Genomic DNA, 23,892 nt, shown 5'->3' with positions numbered 1-23,892 from the left:
TTAACACGCTAAAGAATCAGCATTTTTGAGCCTACGCAAACTCCTAGTTATTGCTGGTTATGTATATGTAGTAAATGGCTTTGTATATATTATATAGCTTACGCATGTAGTCAGCGCTTGTGCGTCATTTTTTTTGCTTCCTTCGTCCTTCCTTACCTTTATTTCCGCACATGCTATGCATTTCGTGCTGTGCGTTTTAACCATGAACCTAAACCATTTCGCCCACATCACTATTACCGAAACACCGCGCCTTAACGTAAGCACGTTGTTGAAATTATCGAGGCTTTCTTACGCTTAAGAGCGCACATAATGTTATTTTTTGCCGTGTTTGCTCGCCCTCGTCAAAGATGGACGTCATAATGTAATGTATGCAGCGGCCGAGTAATTATCGCAGCCCGCATTTTTTATTCTACATCAAAGGCTGCTTCTCTGCGCGCCCCGTCGGAGTGAAGGTTACACAAGGCACAGCATATAGCGTACATGATCGGTAATGAGCCGCTTTCTTGTTCAAATAAAACAAAAAAGCGCGTTACAGATGCGCTCGTGGGCGAGCCTCATCGGCCGCGACTGCCCGGCGATCAGCGCAGCCGTCATGACGGGATGATGGGGCCCCTGATCGGCACCACCTGGTACTTGGCGATCTTCAGTACGACATGCTCGAGCGTCACCTCGCTCAAGAGTATGTCGTACGTGTACTGGGCCAGCTGTTGCTTCAAGTTGGCCAGCGTCCGCGCCAGGTCCCTCCACGGCGGAATCTTCTCCACTTCGTACTCGACGAAGGCGGTCATCTGGCCCGAGAAGAGGACCGCCGGGAACGACGACTTGACCAAGCCGTCGATGGCTTTCCAGGCCTCCGGGTTACCGTACGCCTCGGGCTTCAGCTGGGACGGGCAATGCGCAGGACGAGCTCCTTTCATGCACACTTCACGATTATATCGTATATTCTGAGCGCATGTTCACTAGCTAAACCATATTTCTTGGCTGCGTCGCGACTACAGTAGCTCGCCCAATTGTACCGGAAACATTGAAATCCATTTTCAGCTGCGTAATCGCTCTTGTAGTCAACAATCGCGAAACAAAGCCAAAAAACGAGACAGAAGCCATAGGCTGTCGATATTTTTCCGCACCCAGAGACCACAGTTTTCAAGGCTTGTAAAGGGAGCCATCTTTCTTTGGAGGCTGCGGGTGAGGTCGAACAGAAGACACCGATAGCGTTCGGTCTGTCCTTATCGCATGCTTGCGCCTGTTATTGGTCGTTGTCAGCTGAATCTGTGCCGCAGCCCCTGTGCTGGCCGCGCCTACAAGTGACGGTAAATATATATGCTTGCTCTGAACGCGAGTGTGACAGTATACGAATGCGTTCTATTTTATTGTGAAAACCGGTTGGCATGCCCCTTGATGCAGCCTTGAAAGTTATCGCTAGGGTGATTCCACGTAAGATCGAACAAACGATGGCTGGTCGACCTCTCAAATTTATTTCAAAACTTTATATATTATTGCCTGATGAGTGGAAAGAAGAGATCCGCAATTTGTTTTGCCGCCAAAAATTTTTTCGAACCACAGGAAATCAATAATGACGAAGAGGTGGAGTGGAGCGCTCATCCGCTCTGCTGTTTTGGCCAACTTTCGTTATGAATTGCACAAAATATATTAAAGTTAGGTAGCTGAAATTTATTTACCTAAATATATGCATGTTTTTGCTCCTGCTCAAGTATTTTAGTTTTATGTGTAGTGTAGATGTTTTTATAAAAAAGCTCAAAAATGGCCCAATCGGCAAAATTTTCTTTACTTTGAAGGTCTTTATCTCAAAAATGCCTTGTAGCAGAGGTACGAAAATTCCGCATTACGTTCTTCGTATGCGTATCTACCAAACTGCCAAATCTTGTATTTATATAACTTTTCAGTAAAGAGATATGATCGGGCTAAGTTCAAGAAAACACCGAACAATGAAAACTTCTGACGACAATTAAAAAAAAAACCCATTTTTTAAATTTCTTAAACTTTGTCCACTTATTCTCCTCCACATCAGCTTTCACAATCATTAAAAACATGTTGCATAATGTCGTTGCAGTAATAGTTACGGACCCTCCAATGAGACCCTTAGGCAAGGATGGGCAATTCCGACTTCTTGCCCAGCAAGTGTATAAAATGCAGGCAGGATTGAATTCCTTTTTATTAAAAGGTCAGCAGGTACCTAAAAAGGTGTCGCCGGCACTGAAGGACGTTAATTTTGAAATTATTTCGTCACTGCAGCGGCCACGAGCGCGGAGCTATCGAGTAGGCGCGCGCGCACCCGAGATGCTCGTTGTAAGAGACGCCGCAGTGAGAGCTCGTTTTCGCGTCCTCAGACCGATTGAGTTCGAAACAGCAACACCCCTCGGGTGACTTGAACGCACGTGCACCGGTAGTCGCAGTGATCTGGTTAATTGCGTCGATTTCTTTTTCAGGGGGCATAAGAATGTCATCGTTAAACTGTGCGTTCCGTGAAGATCTTCCGTGAAGTGGTAGCAAAAGCACGCGTAGCACAAGTAGTCCGTCTCACTGACAGTCACTGATCTTTCGGGCGTTAAAACGTTCCTTCAAAGCATTTATGTCTAGATCGGTAACTCTGCGAAATTTTGGCTTCATTGCAATAATTAAAGGAGTACTGACACGATTTTGAGACATCGCAAAAGGGACATTTTTTGCTTCGTTGGTATGCAGTGTCCACGCTGTCCACACACTGGAGTCGGAGAACACGTATAAAATATTTTAATTTGACTTTGAAGTATTCGTCGCTGAGCATTTGCAAGCCAGCCACACTGCAAGGACATTATCCCGACAAGTCAAGGCAGTTCCTCCGAGTTTCGCGAGTTCTGCGTCCTGCATGCAGCCTAAATCGTAGAAATCACTGTCAGGGTCACTGGACGACAATTCACTCATCGTTGTCTATTGCACCACGAGCAGATGACGGATTTCCCGCTAGTACGTCGCGAATTTCTGTATCTCCGTGACGTCACACTGCTATGAAACGACACTGAGAAGCCACCCCCTCGATATCGAAACCGAAAGTGTCTTTTTAAGGTGGCGCTAATTAAAATATATGGGATGCATTCCCAGGCACCACAATAGTCGTTTTACGTTTCTCGACACCAGTATTTTATTTAGAGCAACAATCCGAAATTTTTTTAAATTCGTGTCAGTACTCCTTTAAGCTTCTTGTGCTTCGAAAGGTAGTCTCCACAATAGACTCATTCAGAGCTATACTTTCTCGTCATGAGACGCACAGGAGGAGTAGAGTAAGAGCAAAGCACAAGAACTATCCGCGCCGAATGAAGTGTGAACAGCGCACCGAACGCGCGGCCAGTTCACTACGTCTGCTGCCGACATCTAATATAGACAAGCGCATCCGGTTACCGATAGTTTTGCTTTTCTTTCCTTTGACAATCCATATTTTGCTTTGCCACTGGAGCGCCACGTTCATGCTTTCCACTGATCGCAACTGGCGCAGCGCAGTTTCTGTGGCAGCAGCGTGCGTGAAGCGAGCGCTCATAGCTCCCTTATAGAGTTTTCATCTTGCTTCCATCTCTGCCGTGTTATCAGCGCCTAGCTGAGATGCGAACAGACGGCGGATAGAATAGCGAAGCTCCAGTGCACGTGCGTTCAAGTCACCCGAGAGGTGTTGCTGTTTCGAACTCAATCGGTCTGAGGACGCGAGAACGAGCTCTCACTGCGCCGTCTCTTACAACGAGCATCTCGGGTGCGCGCGCGCCTACTCGGTAGCTCCGCGCTCGTGGCCGCTGCAGTGACGAAATAATTTCAAAATTAACGTCTTCAGTGCCGGCGACACCTTTTTAGGTACCTGCTGACCTTTTAATAAAAAGAAATTCAATCCTGCCTGCATTTTATACACTTGCTGGGCAAGAAGTCGGAATTGCCCATCCTTGCCTAAGGGTCTCATTGGAGGGGCCGTAACTATTAGTGCAACGACATTATGCAACATGTTTTTAATGATTGTGAAAGCTGATGTGGAGGAGAATAAGTGGACAAAGTTTAAGAAATTTAAAAAATGGGGTTTTTTTTTAATTGTCGTCAGAAGTTTTTATTGTTCGGTGTTTTCTTGAACTTAGCCCGATCATATCTCTTTACTGAAAACTTATATAAATACAAGATTTGGCAGTTTGGTAGATACGCATACGAAGAACGTAATGCGGAATTTTCGTACTTCTGCTACAAGGCATTTTTAAGATAAAGACCTTCAAAGTAAAGAAAATTTTGCCGATTGGGCCATTTTTGATGTTTTTTATAAAAACATCTACCAAACACATAAAAACTAAAAATACCTGAGCAGAAGCAAAAACATGCATATATTTAGGTAAATAAATTTCAGCTACCTAACTTTAATATATTTTGTGCAATTCATAACCAAAGTTGGCCAAAACAGCAGAGCGGATGAGCGCTCCACTCCACCTCTTCGTCATTATTGATTTCCTGTGGTTCGAAACAATTTTTGGCGGCAAAACAAATTGCGGATCTCTTCTTTCCACTCATCAGGCAATAATATATAAAATTTTGAAATAAATTTGAGAGGTCGACCAGCCATCGTTTGTTCGATCTTACGTGGAATCACCCCGCTACTAAACGCCTTGAGAGGTGGCGATCTAAGAGAGATAGGCTAAGCGAACAACATATAGCGGTAAAAGTTACAAGAAACGCGCGCTACACCGCTTATTTTATTTTGAATCTGAGAACAGTAGCGCGCCGTTGAAGCTCCACAGAATCATATTCCACAGAGGACAACATCCACATAATGTGTGCGCTTATGGCTAAGCCATCCGACGTTTCCTTTTTTTTTTTTTTTCTGGTAGAGAGCGCGCAGTATAGGTTAAGCACCGTACAGGCCAAATGCTCGTCACTCAGGCCAAATATCACGAGGTAGTGTAGGTTATTCCATCATTTACAATCTAAAGAGCGCCAGGCTGCTACACTGACCTTGACCCGGAGCACGAAACCGCGGCATAGCCTGGACCGCAGCTGGCCAAGGTTGCCGATGCAGCGGAACATGCCGTCCACCATAATGGCCATGCGGTCGGACATGATGACGGCGTCGCACAGGCTGGTGGTCACTACGAGCACGGCCGACTTGCTCAGCTGCCGCAGCATCTGCACCGACTTGTAGATGGTGCGCTTGGCGAAGTGGTCCAGGCCGGTCGCCGGGTCGTCCATCAGCAGCACGGGAGGCAAGCCAACGATGGCCACAGCCACGGCCAGCTTGCGCCTGTTGCTCGCGCTGCCGAGACGGTGCAAGGGGCTTACGTAAGTAGCGTATTCACGCATTTTTTTCACACCAGACACCCACAGGTTGGCAATTCAAGCGCATACGTTGCATCTTCTTCTTCGTCCATTAGTCGTGCGCGCGCTTCGTGGTACACGGGCTCCACCCATCTTTCTTGTCTTCGCGTGCGAAGTAAGCCGCGCCGCTTCCTTCACAGGTCATTTCAACAAGCCGATAACGCCTACCCACTGGGCCTAACAAGAGCTATGCCCGCGTTTTTAATGGGGCTAATACAATGATGTAATTTCGGGTTAATATGCAATGTATTGCATATTAACCCGTACGCGCCTCATAATTCTGCAAAATTTGTGTGCGTGCGGGACGGTAAAAAAAATTGTATTTTTACTTTTTAATGTCGCTGTTTAACCGCGCAATAACGTGGCAACCATGAGTGGTGAAAAAATGAACTGACGCTTCTGAAAAGGATTCTATCGGGTAAAAAAGCAAATTCAGAGGTCATGCATTTGTACGCTGCGAACAGAAGTACTGATTGCAAGAAAAGACACGAGCACAATCTTGCGTTTCTTTTTTTGCCAGGTTCGCGCAATGCAATGACGATGCCTTTGCTGTGAAGTTGTGTACTACATGGTTGGGTGAACAGAACAATGTGTGAAGTATTCCGCTGTTTCGGATAGACTACCTAGTGCTGGCTTCTCATTTACTGTCACACAGTGTACGACGCAAAGGCGGTTGCTTTAAGTGGCAAGTATTATTGGCAGCGCAGTCAAATTGGAATTTCCAATTTAAAATGTGCATTCGGAACACCCACATATTCGACTGACTAGTCGTATTAATAAAATAATTTGTGGGCTACTATTACGTCCTAAAACCACGATATGATTATGAGAGACGGCGTAGTGGAAGGCTCCGGAAATTTCGAGCACCTGGGATTCTTTAACGTCCGCCTAAATTTAAGCACATGGGCCTCAAGCATTTTCGCCTCCATCGAAAATGCGGCCGCCGCGGCCGGGATTCGATCCCGCGCCTGAGGGTCAGCACCATAACCACTAGACCACCGTGTCGGGTGACTAGCCGTATTGCGGCCAGTTTCTATGATAAACCGAGATTAGTTGGACGACCATGACCTGACCCCTTCACGAATCTCCGCTCTATTTGCAGCGTTATAACGGTACCATGATCCGTCGAGTCAGCTAAGAGGTCATGATTATTAGTGAAAATATATAAAGGAAGACAGCAACTCATTGAAAAACGTTTACATATGCACACTAAGAAAAATCGCCGAGTTCTAACTTGCCACGCATATGACTCTGTAAAGAGGCATTGTAAAGAGCCATGCTAACTTTCTCTTTCTGCTCCCACGACTCTCGGACGAGGGTATAGTGATCTCCAAAGAGAGTTCAGTTTACTCTTTGAAGATAGTCATATACATGGCAAGTCAGTCAAATTATTTTATTTAGTGTTCCGGGAACTCAGTTCCGTCGAAGCCATCCCGTAAGAAGCACAAGAAGATAAGCGCCACCATATTCACGTACCATTTGCGAAAAACATGATGCCTTTTATAACAGGAAGATTTCTGTCTGATATGTGGTGACGGTTTAACAAGTGAAAAGAACGGGAACAGTCGTAGCTGCATAGCGATGCGCGTTCTATGGCAACAAAGACAGCAAGTTATTTATTTAGCGCTTGCTAACTTATGCCTACTATTAGGATTACTATGACTGAATATAATACGTGCAAGCGTCAAAAGACGGAAGGAATAAAGAGCAAGTATTCTACATGCGCAAATTCAATCGCTTTCTTGAAGGCTGAGGAAATAGCGATCAACTGCATAACAGAATCCTTCAAAGGCAAATAGCATTCAAAGGTTTAATGCACAATGACTTAACGGCTGCTTTGATGGATAACTCCGGCAGCGATCATCATAAATCGGGACTGCACAAGACAGTTTGTAAAAGTTCTCGCTCATCTTCAACAAAAGACGAAATGAGCGACGCAATGCGAATACCTGGTTAGGAATGCGGGGACGTACAAAGAAGACTGTTTTACAAGCGCTCGTTTATTGTTCTTTAGTTGTTTTTATGTCTTCGTCACCTGTCCTACCGAGGAATACTTTCCTGTCGAGCGAGCGGCTTGCAAAGCGAAGCTACTGACGCTCAGTTGATATCTGCCAACGTAGCCAGAAGCCCAACGAAATATTCGCTATCCTCCTGTAGAAACAGGAAACTAAAGATATCTTCCTTCGCAATCTACGTAAATGGCTAGTTTTAAACCTGTAACCCGCCTCAGTTCTTTCAGAAACGCAGCACGCGCAGACAAGTTTATATACCTGCAGTTGTCGATGGTTTCGTCCGCGACGGGTTCCAGGTTGAGCAGTTCGAAGATGTGCTGGATGAGCGTGGCCCGGTCCTGGTACTGAACTCCGCGGAGAGTCGCGTGGAGCACCATAGTCTGGCGCACAGTCAACCGCCCCAGGAAGGCGTCGTACTCGGGACAGAGTCCGATCAACTTCTCCCAGCGGGCCACTTCCTTGAGCGACACGGTGCCGATGTAGGCCGTGCCTCCACTCGCGGGCTTGAAGCCCGACAAGACGTCCAGGAGGGTGGACTTGCCGCAGCCCAGCATCCCCATCACAGCGAGCGTCTCACCGGGGTCCACGTGGAAGGACACTCCACCGAGTGCGGCGTTTCGGTCGTACACCTTCTTCAGCTCCAACGCGAGAAGCGAGGGCTTGTGTAGGTCTTGTCGCTGGAGAATCTTGTTGACGTAGTTGAATTCCGCGAGCACATCCGGAGACGTCAACTCCGCGACTGGTGCCTGTACCACGTCGGCCGGGGCGAACCAGTGACGCATCACGGCGTGCTCGATGAGCACGAGCAGAACCAAGCACACCAAGCCTTCGACAAACATCACCGTCATCTCGGTCATGGCGCCATCCCTGTCATTGCCACGGAGAAAAATGAATGAAACGATCAGCCGGAGTCGCCAGATATATTGGGGCTAGCAAGGCCCCAAACGAGCCCACATATACGCAACTCGGCTCTGTGCTATGGGCATCCATGAGCCAGTGGAATACTAACTTGAAGTACTAATTGCCTCATTGCAGGCACATTCGCGGTTAGCAAGGCTCCTGCCTCTCGATTTCAAACCTCTCTTAAGTTTCATGTACATACTGCGCTCTCAAGTCGATGTTTTGTGAATAATTTTAAAGGTAGCTGGCTATCCAGCATCATATAGCACACGGAACAAGCTATGGATAGGCATCATCGCACCAGTGCCAGTACTGGCAAGCGGTGGTTTAACGTCTCGCTTGCGGCGAAGAGAAAACATGTTTGGAGCACCGTGTATGGTACGAAGCAGTGCCGGTGGTGCACAACCGGTGACCCGCGTCCACGAAGCAAGTTAAAACGAGCGCGCCGTTGAACGTTTTCTGCTCACCCAGCCAACTTCTCACGCACCAGTCATCTGATTTTTTCCCATGTTTGTAGCCGAAACAGTGGTTTTTACCCATGCATGGCTTCCGTTGCAGCGTTAAGTTTTGCTTCAACGCACAAAATGGTAAAGTGGATCGAAATTTTCAGCGGTTTCCATGCCTCAGGACTTCAGGCTCCGTGTTGCGAGACGTTTCACGGAATGCTGCTGAAAAGGTTTGTGCGTAACTCACAAGCCGCGGAGGATAGCGAGCGTTTCGCTGCCGGCCACGTGCTTCGGCACACGCCTTTTAAAAAACTAAACTGACGCCCGATCGCGCATCCGCGGCTCCGGAGATCATGTCGGCCAACCATGCAATTTCGGGGACCTGAACGGAGTTATTAAGGACCTGAGCGGCGCGCAGCCTAACCATAATACCTGACCGCAGTGCAGGAGTAAAATGTATTGCAATGTATGTAACATGTATGCAATGACTGCTTTGCAAACGGTATTCCGATACACTTATATCATTGTTCCACCTGTTGGTGAAATAAGCAGCGCGACTTTGTGCAAAAAAACTGGTAACGCTCTTTCACCGTTTCCTTTTTTCTTCTTTTGCAACGTTGCCAATCGGCCACGATGCATAAGTACCTGTGGAACGACGTCCAGGAGAGCGGGTGCACTGATGTCTGGTTGCTGTTGTAGAAAGTAGCACAGCAGTAGCGAAGGCCGGTCAGCATGATGGCGGCGTCTTCAGCGCTGTTTCTGACGAACGCGCACACGTCGTAGATGACGCTCAAGTCGGAGGTGTACGTGCAGTAGATGTTTTCAAGGCTCAGTTGCACCACCTTCACAAGCGCCCACGAGGCACTGAATGGCGGGCAGAAGTAGAGCAGCCAGAGCACTGGATCTCGGTCGTGCTCTACGCTTACAAGGTCCTGCCCGCGTTCATTATGGATCATGTACAGTTGGTATCCCAATGTGGACACCATACCTGCAGCGAACGAGGAGAAATTACTGTTTTAATTATTGCTACGCTCGCTGGACTGCATACGACATAAACGCCTAGAGAATCAGAAACGCGTAATCAACGCGTCAGTTGTGGTACACTGAGCTTTGCGGGTATAGGCTGTGTACTTAACAGGTCCATAACAGCTCCATACCAGCGTAAGCGCTCCAATCCGATTAAAATTCTCCGTTGACTGGGCGCACTACTAAACATTATCAATCCCTTTCGTTATAATGTGTAATTTAATCTGTAATACTGAATAATTCTTGCAGACAAGCATTCTATCATAAAAGGAAGATAGTATTTCGTTGCTCTCGCGCTCTTCATACCAGAGTAACTTTGTATTCCTTGTGCATATATATCTCATTCTCTGCTCCTCGACTAAGCGATGATTCTCTGGCTGCCTAACATTAACATTTCTTCGTAATGTACAAAACCTATATCCAAGGAATGCATATATTCTACATTAGCCTAATATGAATCTCATTAATTCTACCACAAGTCGACCACCTCCATCACACCCCAGTGATTATGTGCGCCTGTGCTTGGACGCTCGAGCTTCGCCTGCAAGAGTAGACCGCGATATCGCTATCGGGCCTCATTCGCATCGTCTTCCCATTCGCTTACCGGTCTTCGCTTCCCAGTGGACACCTCAAGCATGCCGCGAGGAAAGTAACGTCTGTGCGCGTAACAATGAACCGTTTTGAAACTCTTCTAGGATACGTGCTTAGTGCAAGTGCAGTTGCGATGTGCCCACCATGCTATAACTTATACTGCGAATCAACTAAGTACCCGCTACGCGTCCGTGAGGCAATACGCACAGCTGCACACTTGGTTCATGCTGTTGCTGATGATGATTATGCTTAATTATGCCTGACCGCTTTGTAATGGCTGGGCCTTTAAACCTACTCGTCACGCAATTTGCATAGCGTGACGCCTAGTTCAAATTAATGCTACTAAATCTAAGTTTGTCATCTTCTCTTCTAAGCAAAAGCTGTATTCAGGATCTCCATCGTTAACCTTTGCTTCAAACACACTTTATCCTACTGACAATGTCATGTTTCTCGGTATAACATTAGACAAGCACCTACAATTTGATTAGCATGTTTTATCATTAACAAAAAAGACAGCTTATGGCATTAGAATATTAATTATAGTTCGCAATTTTTTCAGTATAAAAACACTAATCTCCCTTTATTACGCTTTCATTCATACGTATATTAATTACTGCATATCGTCTTGGGGAAACACGTATCCAGTCCATTTATCGCCATTGCAACACACTCAAAATCAGGCTATTCGCATCACGACACATAGCAGCTACACATCAGAAGCATCGCCGTTGCTCAACTCTAATGGTATTATGTCGGTGGTAAATCTGCATAAATACTCCCTCGCAATACTAGTCCATAAATCCATCAACGGAAAGCTCCCGTTCCCCATAATCACCAGAAGCCAGTATCCTTACTCTTTGTCAACCAGCTACTTATTACCGAAACCCAGAACTAATTATGGTAAGTTCACTACTAACTTCTCAGCCACACAACTCGAACTCATTACCATGCCATGTTAAGAATCTTTCTCATTTCCGCGGATTCAAATTCAACCTTCGCATTCAGCATAGTCATTTCATCATCCCCGCTTTACCAATTATTAAATAATCCAACCGTGTCACTGTGTTAATGCTTCTTTTATTTGAATGTTAACTTTGTGTACATATTTAGCTGCGTTAAACATACTTTTGTTTACACATTTCTTATGGGAGGTCCCCTGAACAGTCTTGACTTTGGGACCTCCCTCTGTATCTTTACAATCCCCAATTGTAGCTACCATTATTATGTGCAAATAAAGAACTCTGAACTCTGAATTACACCCTTCTGCTAACGGGGCTTCTTGATCTACATCACGAATGTGTAGGTTTTTTTTTTCCGAAGCAGTTTCAGTTACTGGCGTGGCTCTGTGGTAAAATACCTAACCGCCATGCGGAAGTCTTGAGTTCGATTCCCACTTGAACCCAAGGTTTATATTTGCATATATCTCGATTGTTCGCTTACAGCCAACGACGCCGACACCAGAATTTCTGCGACACAGGCGTGTTAAAATCGAGTCCCGCCTCTCATCATATCGGGAAACATTTCCCCGATGCACGCTGCCCCAAGCTCGGCGCGACTCAGGAGTGAAATGATTACCGACTAGAGCGCCACAGTGATCATTTTACCCTGTTCGCAAAGGCGACAGGCGCGGTGTACTCACCAGAAAAGAAGGTGATTGCATGAACCACCATGAATCCGGAGACCATGGAGTCCGTGACAAAGGAGTAGAAATAAACAAATGGCAACATGCTGTGCATGAAGAGAGCATATGTGATGCTGGCGATGATCACTGTAAAGAAGAAAAGAAACGAACAAGGTCGTAAATCGAAGCGTTTTATACGTTCCAAACTACGAATGCAAACTCGCCACGCTATTTATGTGCGCGTAGGAAACCCTCAACATCCCTTTTATTGAAAGCGTCGCCATCCGCGGTGTTGCAGCCGTCCCTCAGTATGCTCTAATTACAACATCTCGAGTAAACGAGTTCTGAATAAATGCTATCGCCTATACTTTTTCTGCACATGCACGTCACATCTCTTGTGGAAAGCATAAGCCCTAACCAGCAGTACGTTTTCCCTCCTCGCAACATATTTTGACCTTTACGACCAGCATTTTGAAATCGCGCACGATGCAGTCATTGCTTAGATACCGTTCCTGTAGGCAATGCGTCGATTTTGAAAGGCGTGATCATCGTCTTATCTGCGCTCGTGTACACGGAGGCCATACAAAAGCACGCGTAAGGGGTAGGCGTTAGGGAGATATTTCAGCGTGTTAGTCTTGCATGTTCAGGCTAAAAGGCACAAGGATGACACGTAAGGTTCAATCAAGAAAGAAGTTCAAAACAAGATAGAGGCTTCAAGTGAAGAAAAAAAAAATCGATCGAAGTTCCAGGGGACAGGCTGCGGTGACATTCCTTGTAGGATGATTTTTTAAACACTATATTAACGCACACAAGTGATTTTGTGCATATCGCTGGTGAAAGGCCGTTGAAAAGCCAAAAATTCTCGTATTAGCAAGTTCACAATACCAAAATCGGCACTCTTGCCGCGAGAAGACGCTTCGTAATCTAGAAAAGGTGCAAAAAGAAAGTGCTAGTATAGTGACGCCGCCTTGAGGATCCCGCTACGACTCGCCGTGTGTAAAATGACAATGTCCAAATCTCAGCAGCTAAAATTAAAATGCCAACTAACGAAGCCCGATTTTACGAAGATTCCGATATAATGAACAAATGTTCCTTCCTCAGCAGGTGCTCGTATTATTAAATGCTGCCATCAACACGCATTGACGAAACTAACTTGGCCGCTAAACCCGATTTATCCAAGTTGTTCTAAAAAGAAACGGTTATTTGTTTAATTTTGACACAGACGGGTGTGCCTTCGAGCGCTAACGCTATAGCGTCAGAGCATCTAGGCGTCCTAGCCATAGCCCTAGATATTCTTCACAAGGCGCCACCCACGCCCACGCACGAACAACGGACTCGGCATCGCTCTTACATAAGTTATGGCATTAGGGCGGCGTGCATGCTTTCGTTGTTTCACGGTTTGTGCGAGATGGCACTGCTCGTCTCCTCGCAATTTTTATTTATTTTTTTTTGCTCGGTGTGCTACGACAATCGCTGCATCGCTCTTCCCCTCCATTGCATATGGGCAGCCCATTATAGCTTAATTAGTCCTACTTGACCTGCATCATCCGGACATGGAGACTCCCATGTCCGGGCGGCATGGCATGCTCCATCTCGGCGCCACCCTCGCCGATTTTCCCATGCGCAGGCACGCGGCAAATACGATGCCGCGGTAGCTTATGGTTATCCCTAAGCTAAAGTTTCAGATTACGAAGAACTGAAGAATTCTTTTCACGATGTTTATGAACTTCCGGATTTAACAAAATAATTCGAACGTGGTAATCACTTCGGTAAATCGAGTGCCAACTTGATATGAAATTTGTGGCTGCACTCTCGCACTCGGATGCAATCGTCTCAATATGACGCGGCGCGTATGGGCGCTACGTCACAGTCATCTTTACGAAGTGCCCAGACGAATGAAGTCAGCCGATAACACAAAGCTCGAGCGCTGTTCCTCATCCGCAAACGAAGCTGCTTACAACGGACATTATTAACTCTACACACGATTTCCTTCTCTGGGGGCAGAAAGGAAACGAGCAAAAGACGCCCGATTACTTACCGTAGTTGCCGAAGTGCTGGTAGAAGAGAAATCCTGGAAACAGCATGCACATCAGTCCCACCATTGCCATGAACATGTCCCAAACATAGTTAGCCAGCCAGTAAATCACCGGCGACACACCAGACACAAACTGCATGCGCTTCGAGTTGCTCGCGCGGTCGTCCACTGGGAAGAAGATGAAGCTGGCCGTGGCCACTGAAATGCCGGCCGGAAGCAAAAGAAAATTTGTCAGCCTCGAAGATATGATCTCTCCGAGAGTCTCTGCATGCCGTGCATTCCGCAGGCGCCTGGAGGCGATGATTTTCTTGCCCTTTTTTATTGGTCGCAGTACGGCCACTACTTCGCTGTTGTCGTCATTCGTCACATTGCGCAGGAGCACAGTAGAAATGACATTGATGGACAAAGACTGCGAGTGGAATGCGTCGCCGTTGAACCAAGCCACAGCCTTCCGCATCGTCGGGTTGTCCTTCGGGGCAGAGAACTCGCCTCCAAACACGTATTTTACCTGGCCGGCCCTTGCTCGTTTTTCCTCGTCCAGAAATTTACTAATGTTCGGAATCCTCTCTACGGGAAGTTCGTGAGACCGGACGTACTTTTCGTATCCATTTTCTCCTAATGACTTAGTTCGGTCGTCGAAGGCGACGAAAATGTTCTCCGTTTTGTCCAAGTTGCGGAGGTCGTAGATGAAGTTGTCGGGAGAAAACTCGACCGCCACCCGTGGTCCCGCGACCATCTCGAGCTCCCCGCGCAGGATAAGGATCACGGTAGGCACGATGAAGCAAAACAAGGGCAACGCCAAGGTTTGCCAGGTGTATTGGCGACGCTTGATAATCATTGCCATAAACAGTTGTCCCCAAGTGGGCTTGCCGGGCTTCAAGTCGTAGACAGCCTTGACGTGCTGTTGGATTTCGAGGGACGATTCGTACTTCTCGCCACCGGCAACAATGCCACCCAGGTCTTCCGTATTAACGGTAAGGTTGGCCATGGTGTAGTCCACGGGGTCATCGACACCGGCACCCCTCTTCGCGTCTATGCCCATCGCCTTTTCCAAGTTGGCCTTGTACTGGTAGTCACCCGAGTCCATTTCGAGTACAATGCGAAAGAAGATGTCTTCCATCGTAACCACAATGATTGTGAACGAGCTTATGCCGAACTGGCGCTGCTCAGCCTCGAGTCTATTCAGCACTGTTGCCACGGGAGTGTAGTCGGTGTGTTGTCCAAGCCCAATGGCAGCATACATCCTGTGGTCTTGTAGCACGTGAGCCTCCGGTATTGTCTGGCGAACGGCTGCCAGGACATTTCGGGCCCTGAACTGCGGACCTTTCATTACCTTTACAGTGTATCCCCAGCCGTAACGTCTCTGTATAAAAGCTGTGGTGCCGTAGCACTTGTGGGCCGCGTAGCCCAACACGACAAGCCTGTCGGCTCGCGTATCGACTTCGTACACATTTGCTGTGGCCGCGATGATGCACATTGTACTCTTCAGAGAAATCAACGCGTTCCAAGCTATCTTCCTGGTCTCCGGGTACATTTTCACCATGACTTCGTCCATTATTAGAACTTTTGGACAGGTGATGAGTGCAACGGCGAGACTCAGGATTTTCTTCTGAGATACGTCCAGCTTAACGCACAGTACGTTCATAATTGGTTCGAGCTGAAGCATGTCTCGCACTTGAGTCAGCTGCTTGTCCAGCACGGCCCATGCCTCGTCTCTCATCGAGCCGAAAAACAGAAGGTGCTCGTGAACGGTCAGCTCTGGAAAGAGCACGTCGCGCTGCTGGATGTAAGCAATGCTCTGCCTTGCATAGGCAGTCTGCATCATCATATCGTAACCAAGGACCATGACTTGGCCCGCATTAGGAAGAGCGTAGCCAGTAAGAACGTTGCATAGACTGGTTTTACCCGCTCCGTTTGGTGCAACGATACCCAAGATCTCACCGGGGTAAGCTTTGAAGTTTGTGTCGCGTAGAATGTGCTTCTGCTTGCACTCGTACTCAAGCTGGCTCACAGTGACTGCTGCTTCAATCGTTGGGTACTTCTGGAAGCGATAACCGTCCGGTTCTTTCGGTTCGATGATCTCTACGCTACCCTGCGCTCCTGGTATCCAATATTTGAGTGTGAAGGGAAACCACGGCTCCAACGGTACCCCGAGCGCCCATGTAAGCACGTTGCCAAAGTACCAAATCATGATGGCTACGAAAACGGTGGTGGCCAGCATCACGGCCCATATTTCAACCATCTTGACGTTGTCCAGACCGAGAACCTCTTCGTTCACCATTTGAAAGGTGTAATCTTCGCCTGAAAAAGAAGATGAACTCAGTCTGTATCTTGAGCATTGTAATATTGAAGGCACCCTGCGCTAACGTGACGCGCTTCGAAAGCAATAGTGCAACATTTTATAACATGCTGCGTTTTTTTCTAGGCAGCACAAAACCAGACTTCCTACTCTGAACTAATGTATTCGTGAAACTGACATGCGTTAATCTACAGCTACCACTTTCCCCTCACTATGCAACTGCGCCTACAAGCGACCTCGACGTCTTAGTGACGGTTGTATCCCTCAACATCTTCGAGCGCTTTTGAACACAAAGTATTGGTGCTCAGTGGTTCAGTTGTTTTAGTCTCAATCGCGGGGTCATGGGCTCATTAGCAGAGCCGCGGCCTGCCAAAATCCGCGAATATGCGAACTCCAAAACCACGGTCGTTTAGCTGTCTCTGTATGTCCATGATTCAATGTAACCCGAAGCACTGCACCACAACGCCTCATACCTGTCTTACTCACATATAGATGTCTCATGATGTGGCTGCCATACGTAAATGAACGAATTATCCAGGAAACCAAATGAAAAGGACAAAGAGCATTACCACAACCACCTAGACGCTTCGCTATTTGCGCAATATTTACTTCTTTTCGAGCGTTGATACGATTATGAAATTGTGTGCGTTTTCGCAATTGAAGAAACATTAACTGGAGCATAACATTAAATTCGTTACTTTTATGCGGATTACGCATAATCATGTATTAGCATATCAGAGAAAATGTCGCACCTGTGAAGCTAAACAATACGTAATTTTCGCACCTGTGAAGTGCGACGATAACGTTTGCATAAGAATTCGGCATTAAAATTTAATAACAGCAACTGGCGAAAGAGTCCGCGTTTCGCGATTTTACTCCAGCATGTGCCTACAGCGACATCGCTATAAGGAACAGCAGAGGTCACTCACCGGCGATTACGGCGCAACCGAGAATCCTGAAACACCAGTGAAGTCCCATGCAGGGCGACAGCGACGTCAACAGCTTGGACAGACGTCCTGCGATAATGTAGTCGGCAGCATATCCATCCAGATCCTCGAGCGAAAACCAGGGCGCGAGGTACGCCCCTAGCCAGTAGCACAGCGCGAACACCACCGCCGCTGTGGGACTCGTGAAGAAGAGCGACAGAAACATCGCCTTGACCATGTACATCAGGGTGAATATGATAAATGTTACGAGGACGACCAGCTTGTCGATGCCCATGAGGTAGGTGATGTGGAACTCGCTGTGCCAGTTGGGGGCGAAAATCATGTGGGTCATGTTGCAGAGCACAGCGACCATGCCGATGAAGAAAGAGGCGACGAAATGGCCGAGCCAATAGACGGCGTTGTTCAGGCCGACGAGACGCAGCTTCTCGCGCATGCCGCTCTGGTTCTCCTCGACAAGACGGGCCACTAGTGTACAGAAGGGGACCATGTAGCCGAGGCCAGCGCGGAGTGCGGTAAGGCTGTAGCCACTCCTGCGATGCAAAGCGAAGTGACACCAAGGGAAAACAAATTGAGCATGCGAAGCCTCTTAGAAATCGGTGCCGTGTCGACGCCTTAGCTATAGGGTGGAGCGTTGAGAACTGTGGTCAGCCAACAAAAACGCTTGTAGCAGAAAGCGCTTACGTATACCGGCTGTCACGTAAAAAGAACCGAGGATTTACAAAGAAGTGGTTAACCGCAACTGAATGAAACCAGCTACGCATTGTTTGCAGTTACGTGGCGCTTATTACAGTACCTTTTGAATTGCGCTTAATTGATCAGTTAAGAAGATCAATTACGCAATGTTTTTCATATTCTCTTCAGTGCCAAGTGTGTTTCGTTACGTTGTAGAGAGGGCATTCCAAAACGACCAATTTAATTTTTTCACGATGATTTTCAACGATAGCACGGGCAGAATGAAATCTTCGCTGTAAAAGGATAAACAAAAGAAGCACCGTGTCATTATGAGACACTCTGAAATGTTTCTAGATGATAGAGGCTTTAGGTACTAACGCATAAACAATGTTAATATTTGGTACGCTGTAGCCGCTTTCATACCAGCTACAGTAGTGATCCGTCGCCGAAGCCGTCGCGTGAATGAGGTATGGCATCGGGCTATAAAGGCCTCCGTAACACGGTTCGGGATCTCGTGCAACAATTTTTCGGCCGTGTCATTTATGCATAAGAATGGACTGTTTTAAGAGCGGAGCTCTTTATGCTCCGAGAAACCCCATTTCAGTCATGAACAAAAACTACCATCATCAACTGCGTGCGCTCTCTTCATCCTCTTCTTCATGTTCCGCTTCGCTCCCAGAACACGTGCACTAATTTGTTCGGCGTGGGATGCAATAACTGAGGTGGGCGCGAGAACGAGTACCGTGAGAGAAAAAGAGACACAAAGAAAGAGAAAGAGAAATACAGAGAGATAGAGATATAGAAAAAAAGAGGGAGAGAAAAAACATACTATAGCCCCGTATAGTATCAACGCCACCTAGACAAACTTTTTGTCTAGGTGGCGTTGATAGTATAGTATAGTAATGAGGTGGGAAAGGGAAGTGAGAGGGATGGGTAGGGAGAGGGCGATATATATTTAGGGAGGGGAATGGAAGCGAAGGTACGGAGCAGTGATGTAAGGGTGTGGAGGAGGGAAATGATTAGGGGAAAAGGTGAAGCATGGCGTAACCATGTATAGTATAGTATAGCAAGGGAAGGGAAAGGGAAATGAGGGTGAAGGGGAAGGAGAGGAGGAGAACGCCACCAGCTGCGCTGTTTCCTTAGTCTTCGCAGTCCTGGTGCGTAGCTCTATCTTGCTGATGTGGCCACACTACAGTTCAAGTGACAGCTTGAGCGATTGTGATCTCTCGCATCGCTCGTCACCGTTGCGTAAATTTTCGCATGCATGGGGTTTGCGCTGAAAGCATGCGCGCGCTGTATATCAATATAGTTTTAGTTGTGCGTCCGCAACCACCCTCGCGCGCAGTGTACAACCGAATGTGTCCGACAAAACAGTAACGGTCTACCATGAGAAGTAGAGCGTGTGTGTGTGTGTGTATATATATATATATATATATATATATATATATATATATATATATATATATATATATATATATATATATATATATATATATATATATATATATATATATAACTTATCGGGATGCGGAAAACAAAACATGGGAGACGTTACCTGCAGTTTTCATCTTCAGTGTTCTACTTCTGAATCAATATAGATCGCGCGACCGAGAGCACGTTTTCGCAATCGAGTGCGACTTTTCTTCAGGTGCGCGAGAACACGCGCGAAGCGCCACGCAGCGGCCGTAGAAGTCGATCGGGGGTGCACTCACTTTTCGTCCAAGGGGAACGGACCTTCGGGAATTCTGCTCGTCCAGAACGCGTACTCCGGCGGGTGCGAGCCCATCTGATCACCCACCAATTTTACGTGTGCCTTGGTGAGGGACATCTGACAGTAGGCAAGAGACTCTCGCTGTCCCACTGGTGTCGGCAACGGCTCGAACGACGTGACGCCCTTGAAGCGCTGCGCCAGGTAGCTGTGTTCGTCGTACATGCTTTGTATAAACTTGAGGTCCCGAGGGTAGCCGCTGGGTAGCTTGTTTTCATTCGAGCTGAATGACAGTAGTTGAATGGCTACGATGCGCTGCTCGGGACCCCGCTTGGGCACGGGCGCCAGGCGCTTGAAGACACGTGCCAAGGCTAGGTAGTCCACATAGCCGGCGGTCCGTGGGGGTGTTGAGGGAAACGCCGTCTTCATGAGCTCTTTCGCATGAGGTGTGTCCGGCGTGTATAGAATCTGCAAAAACGCGCGCGGTGAAATCAAGCGAGATGATATAAAGTATGTATAAATGTGCATGCGAACATTTTTATTCTCCTGCGCTGCTTTACTATATCTAAATGCCCAAAACCCGCCATCTACACACCGCTACACACCGCGAAATCACCACGAAAAAATAACTATCGGGGTTTTACGTCCCAAACCCACGATATGATTATGAGGGACGCCGTAGTCTTAGAAATGTCAACCACCTGGGATTTTTTAACGTGCACCTACATATAAGTGCACGGGCCTCTAGCATTTCACCTTAATCGAAGTGCAGCCACTGCGGCCGGGATTCAACCCGCGACCTCCAGGTCAGCGGTCGAGCTCCAGAAACCCAGACACCTTAGGCAGTGGGTGGGGAAGGGTTCAACCCCCCCCCCCCTCCCGAAGTTCAATTGTGTGTGGGTATATATACAGGCACACAACGCACGCACGAACATACATACAGTATGGTTTAATCCCTCCACCCCTCTCCTCCCCAGAAAAAAATTTCTGGATAGGCTACTGCCCCAGACCACCAGTGCGGGTGATCAGCGGCGAAGTTGGAAGCAATATGCAAGGAACGCGGGGCCCGTGTTCACAAAACAATGCCTTGTGCTTAAAACTGGGCGCAGCGTTATTTGACGCTGGTTAACCAATGACTGAGTGCGACTAGTACGTCTTTTTTTAACCGATTCTTTGCTTAGCTGCATAGCACCGGGCGTACATCGCAACGGCGCACTCACCAATTGAGGTGGACGGAATTGAGTCAGGTTGCGTTCCTCGTACACGGTGGGATCGGTCAATCGTAGACACGGCAGTTTGGCACACTTGCCGGGTGGCAGGATTGGCCGGTCGTTCTCGACGCCCGTGAAAGAGAGCACCACCAGGAGGATCTCTCCCAGCGCGATGAAGTAGTGCCGCTTGATTAGCTGCACGTACACATCCTTCCAGATGATGGCCGCTATTTGCACGACCACGCCCATGGTGCCTGCGAGGGGTGCGAACCGGTTGAAAACCTTACAACGAAAACATTAACACACCTCGTAAGCAATTCAGTGCTCCTGCGGGCTTCACAGTGAGAACTGGTGTTAAAGGGACACTAAAGAGACAAGCGATTTTACTCTTTTGGTAAAGTACCCTTTCATGATACCAAGAAGATCACGCTTGCCCTGAGAAGAAGCTTGGTAAACGAGAAAACGCGCAAAAAAAAGAAAGTGCGGGTGGCGACGCCACCGTTAAGTACCCGCAACCAGTCGCCGTGTCGTCACAGATTTTGACAGCGTCTAGGGCCTACGTAGTTCCTAATCGGTAAACATGAAGTAATTGTCTTCTGAGGGAGACAAACTTGACATACAAAGTTTCGAAAATTTTCGTTGGGCCAACGCGGCCGAAAAATGAAAACTACACATTGAAATCCGTGAAGTCACGATCGAAGATTTCGGCGGGAAATTTAAGAGTAAAGCTTTTGACATAGATTTTCTCATCGATTAATAAACCTATGGTGGTGAAATTAACGACACTAGAGTTTGCAGACTATAACGTTTCAGCCTCAGCTAATTTCTTGCTTCACTTTAGTGTCACAACTGCTTATATCGCGTTTGTACCGGTTACTGCTGTTGCGGAAGTTAAGCCCATATTTCATGATGAGCGTGGTCATATAAGTGGAATACAATCACAATCACAGAGCCGGTGCTGTGCTCATTGTATTGGTCATTGCTTTCACTGGAAACGACTGCTTTACTTACAGTAGGGTTTGATGAGCTAGTTTCCACATGCTACTTTGAAGGAAAAAAAAAACGGTATTAACACTGGACACAGCCCTGAGCACACAACGTGCCTTGATTTAGATTAGCAGTGCTGACGCATGATAGTCTGCGTGTTCGGCACTGGAGCGGCGTGTAGTACCGTTATGTCCGAATTGAGTGAATGGTCACGACTTTAGAGCAATATTTTGAAGTAGAGCATGAGAACTCTCTAAAACACCCTTACTGACCGAAAAGGAGGTCGCAGTACTACTTGCGATCTTAATGCTACAGAAGCTGAGCTGCCACTTATGCTGAGCTGTCAGATATAGGATTCAATAATTCTCTCGATATCTGCGTTTATCACTGTGGCGAGTAGCTTTCGAAGCATGGAGGCACCAAGGAAAGAACACCGCATTCAAGCGTGAAGCAGTGTTACTAAACGATTGAAAGTAGACACTACAAATTGTGTTTGATACGAAGCTTTGCTCAGACGAGCAAACTTCAGGAATAGATTCAAGTCGTGTGTTTTCTACCCACTATTTCTACTTTTCCTGTCCACCCCAATCATTATATACTGGTAACTCTTATGAAGCCTACCTTGCTACCGTGCGTCTTATTCGTAGACGTATAAATAAATATACCAGAATTATACGAACTATAGTTTCACCTTCTTTCGAACTTCGATGCTTGCTTTGCAGAATAAACAATTTTTCGTAATAAGGCTGAGTTACCTTAAAGCAAATGCAAAAATGCTACCTTCCGCCCCCGTGTTGCTGCTCGCAAAAATGAAAACAAGAACCACTTAAACACACTTCTACGACAAAATGAGAACAGACTTGTCACGTAATGCGCTTGTTGCAAATAAACCGCAGAATCTGAGACATGCATCGCTTAATGTTCAGCTGTTAGGGCGTGAGAATAGCGAATTTCAAAATCAAATTGATTACGAACCACATAGTTATACCGCCGATACAAATACAAATCGAATACTATTCAAATAGTTTTCGAATAGTAAGATAACTCTTAAAAACAGCCCTAGAGTAGTAAGGTACGCAACCATTCTCAAAACATTCCTAGAACTTGTTTTCATTCAAAATTGTATTTATAAACTAACAAGGTTAGTTTTAATTAACTAAAATACCACAATTATGTAAACTGAAAGTAAGCTCGTACACATCAGTAACTAGAGATTTGGAGATATTTTGTAAATATAGGTTTAAATACAGCAGTGACTACAGTATTAAAGGTGTTACTTCGTCGTTAGCATTTAAATAAAACTGAGACAAAAATTAAACTGTTTCATAAACCAACATGAACCACACGACGATGTTGGTGGACTGACGACACTCTCGCTTCGGCAAACATGTTTTAAGCAAAGACGCCTTCATCCATTCATCAATATATAGCGTCCATAGTGCCGTAAAGCCTTTGGGCTGCATGCATCTTGGTGATTCAATTATTAAAACGAGGAAAATAAGCCCTAACTGATGTTCGAATCGAATAATGACGAATCCAATAGAAAGCTATTCGATTCGTTATTCGAAATTTTCGAATATTCGCACACCCCTATTCAGCTACAGAATTAACAGGTGGCGAATAGTTCTCGAGAACGCCAGTGAAGATGCAGCTTGTCATGCTCTAAAGTGACTTCATAAGGATAACCATTACCAGCACTGGTCCGAATTTATCCTTCCTATCATCCGTAACCTTTATGTACTAAAGAGACGACCTCGGGTTGCTTGGTCGTCGCTTAAGCAGAATACATAGCGCACAAACGAACAGAGTACAAGACGACGGGTCGAGCAACAACTTTCAATGTGGGAACAAAGCCGACTCAGAAAATGGCAAAATAATCCATAGTCACGATGTTAGGGACTGCACGTTAAAGCGGTTAAACGTTACGCAGTTAAACAGCGCGGGCACCGAGCGTGCGCTAATAAGTTTCCGGCTCTACGAGGTAGGCCTAACGCCGTTGTAAATCTACAATATGACTGAACTGAAACATTATGGTTATTTACGCCGATCCCAAATTAGGGCCGAATCCTCGTACTCTAGCACTTCTATATAAGCGCAAATGTGAAG

At 46.8% G+C, this 23,892-nt stretch overlaps 1 protein-coding gene across 1 annotated transcript; it reads right to left on the bottom strand.

Moving 5' to 3' along the window:
• Positions 1-332: 332 nt before the first annotated feature.
• On the bottom strand, positions 333-21,048 carry LOC119386205 (ATP-binding cassette sub-family A member 2). Its single transcript, XM_049414252.1, has 9 exons — positions 20,809-21,048; positions 19,593-20,056; positions 17,191-17,738; positions 13,966-16,263; positions 11,946-12,074; positions 9,335-9,677; positions 7,602-8,210; positions 4,972-5,269; positions 333-881 (listed from the first exon to the last, which is right to left on the bottom strand). The coding sequence occupies exons 1-9, from the start codon at positions 21,046-21,048 to the stop codon at positions 591-593; spliced, it is 5,220 nt and encodes a 1,739-aa protein (XP_049270209.1). The 3' UTR covers positions 333-590.
• Between the last annotated feature and the right edge of the window lie 2,844 nt (positions 21,049-23,892).

This window comes from Rhipicephalus sanguineus, chromosome 3, assembly GCF_013339695.2.
Source record: "Rhipicephalus sanguineus isolate Rsan-2018 chromosome 3, BIME_Rsan_1.4, whole genome shotgun sequence".
Lineage (NCBI taxonomy): Eukaryota > Metazoa > Arthropoda > Arachnida > Ixodida > Ixodidae > Rhipicephalus > Rhipicephalus sanguineus.
Note: the sequence above shows the minus strand (reverse complement) of the source record. Positions and strands in the feature narration are given on the sequence as shown.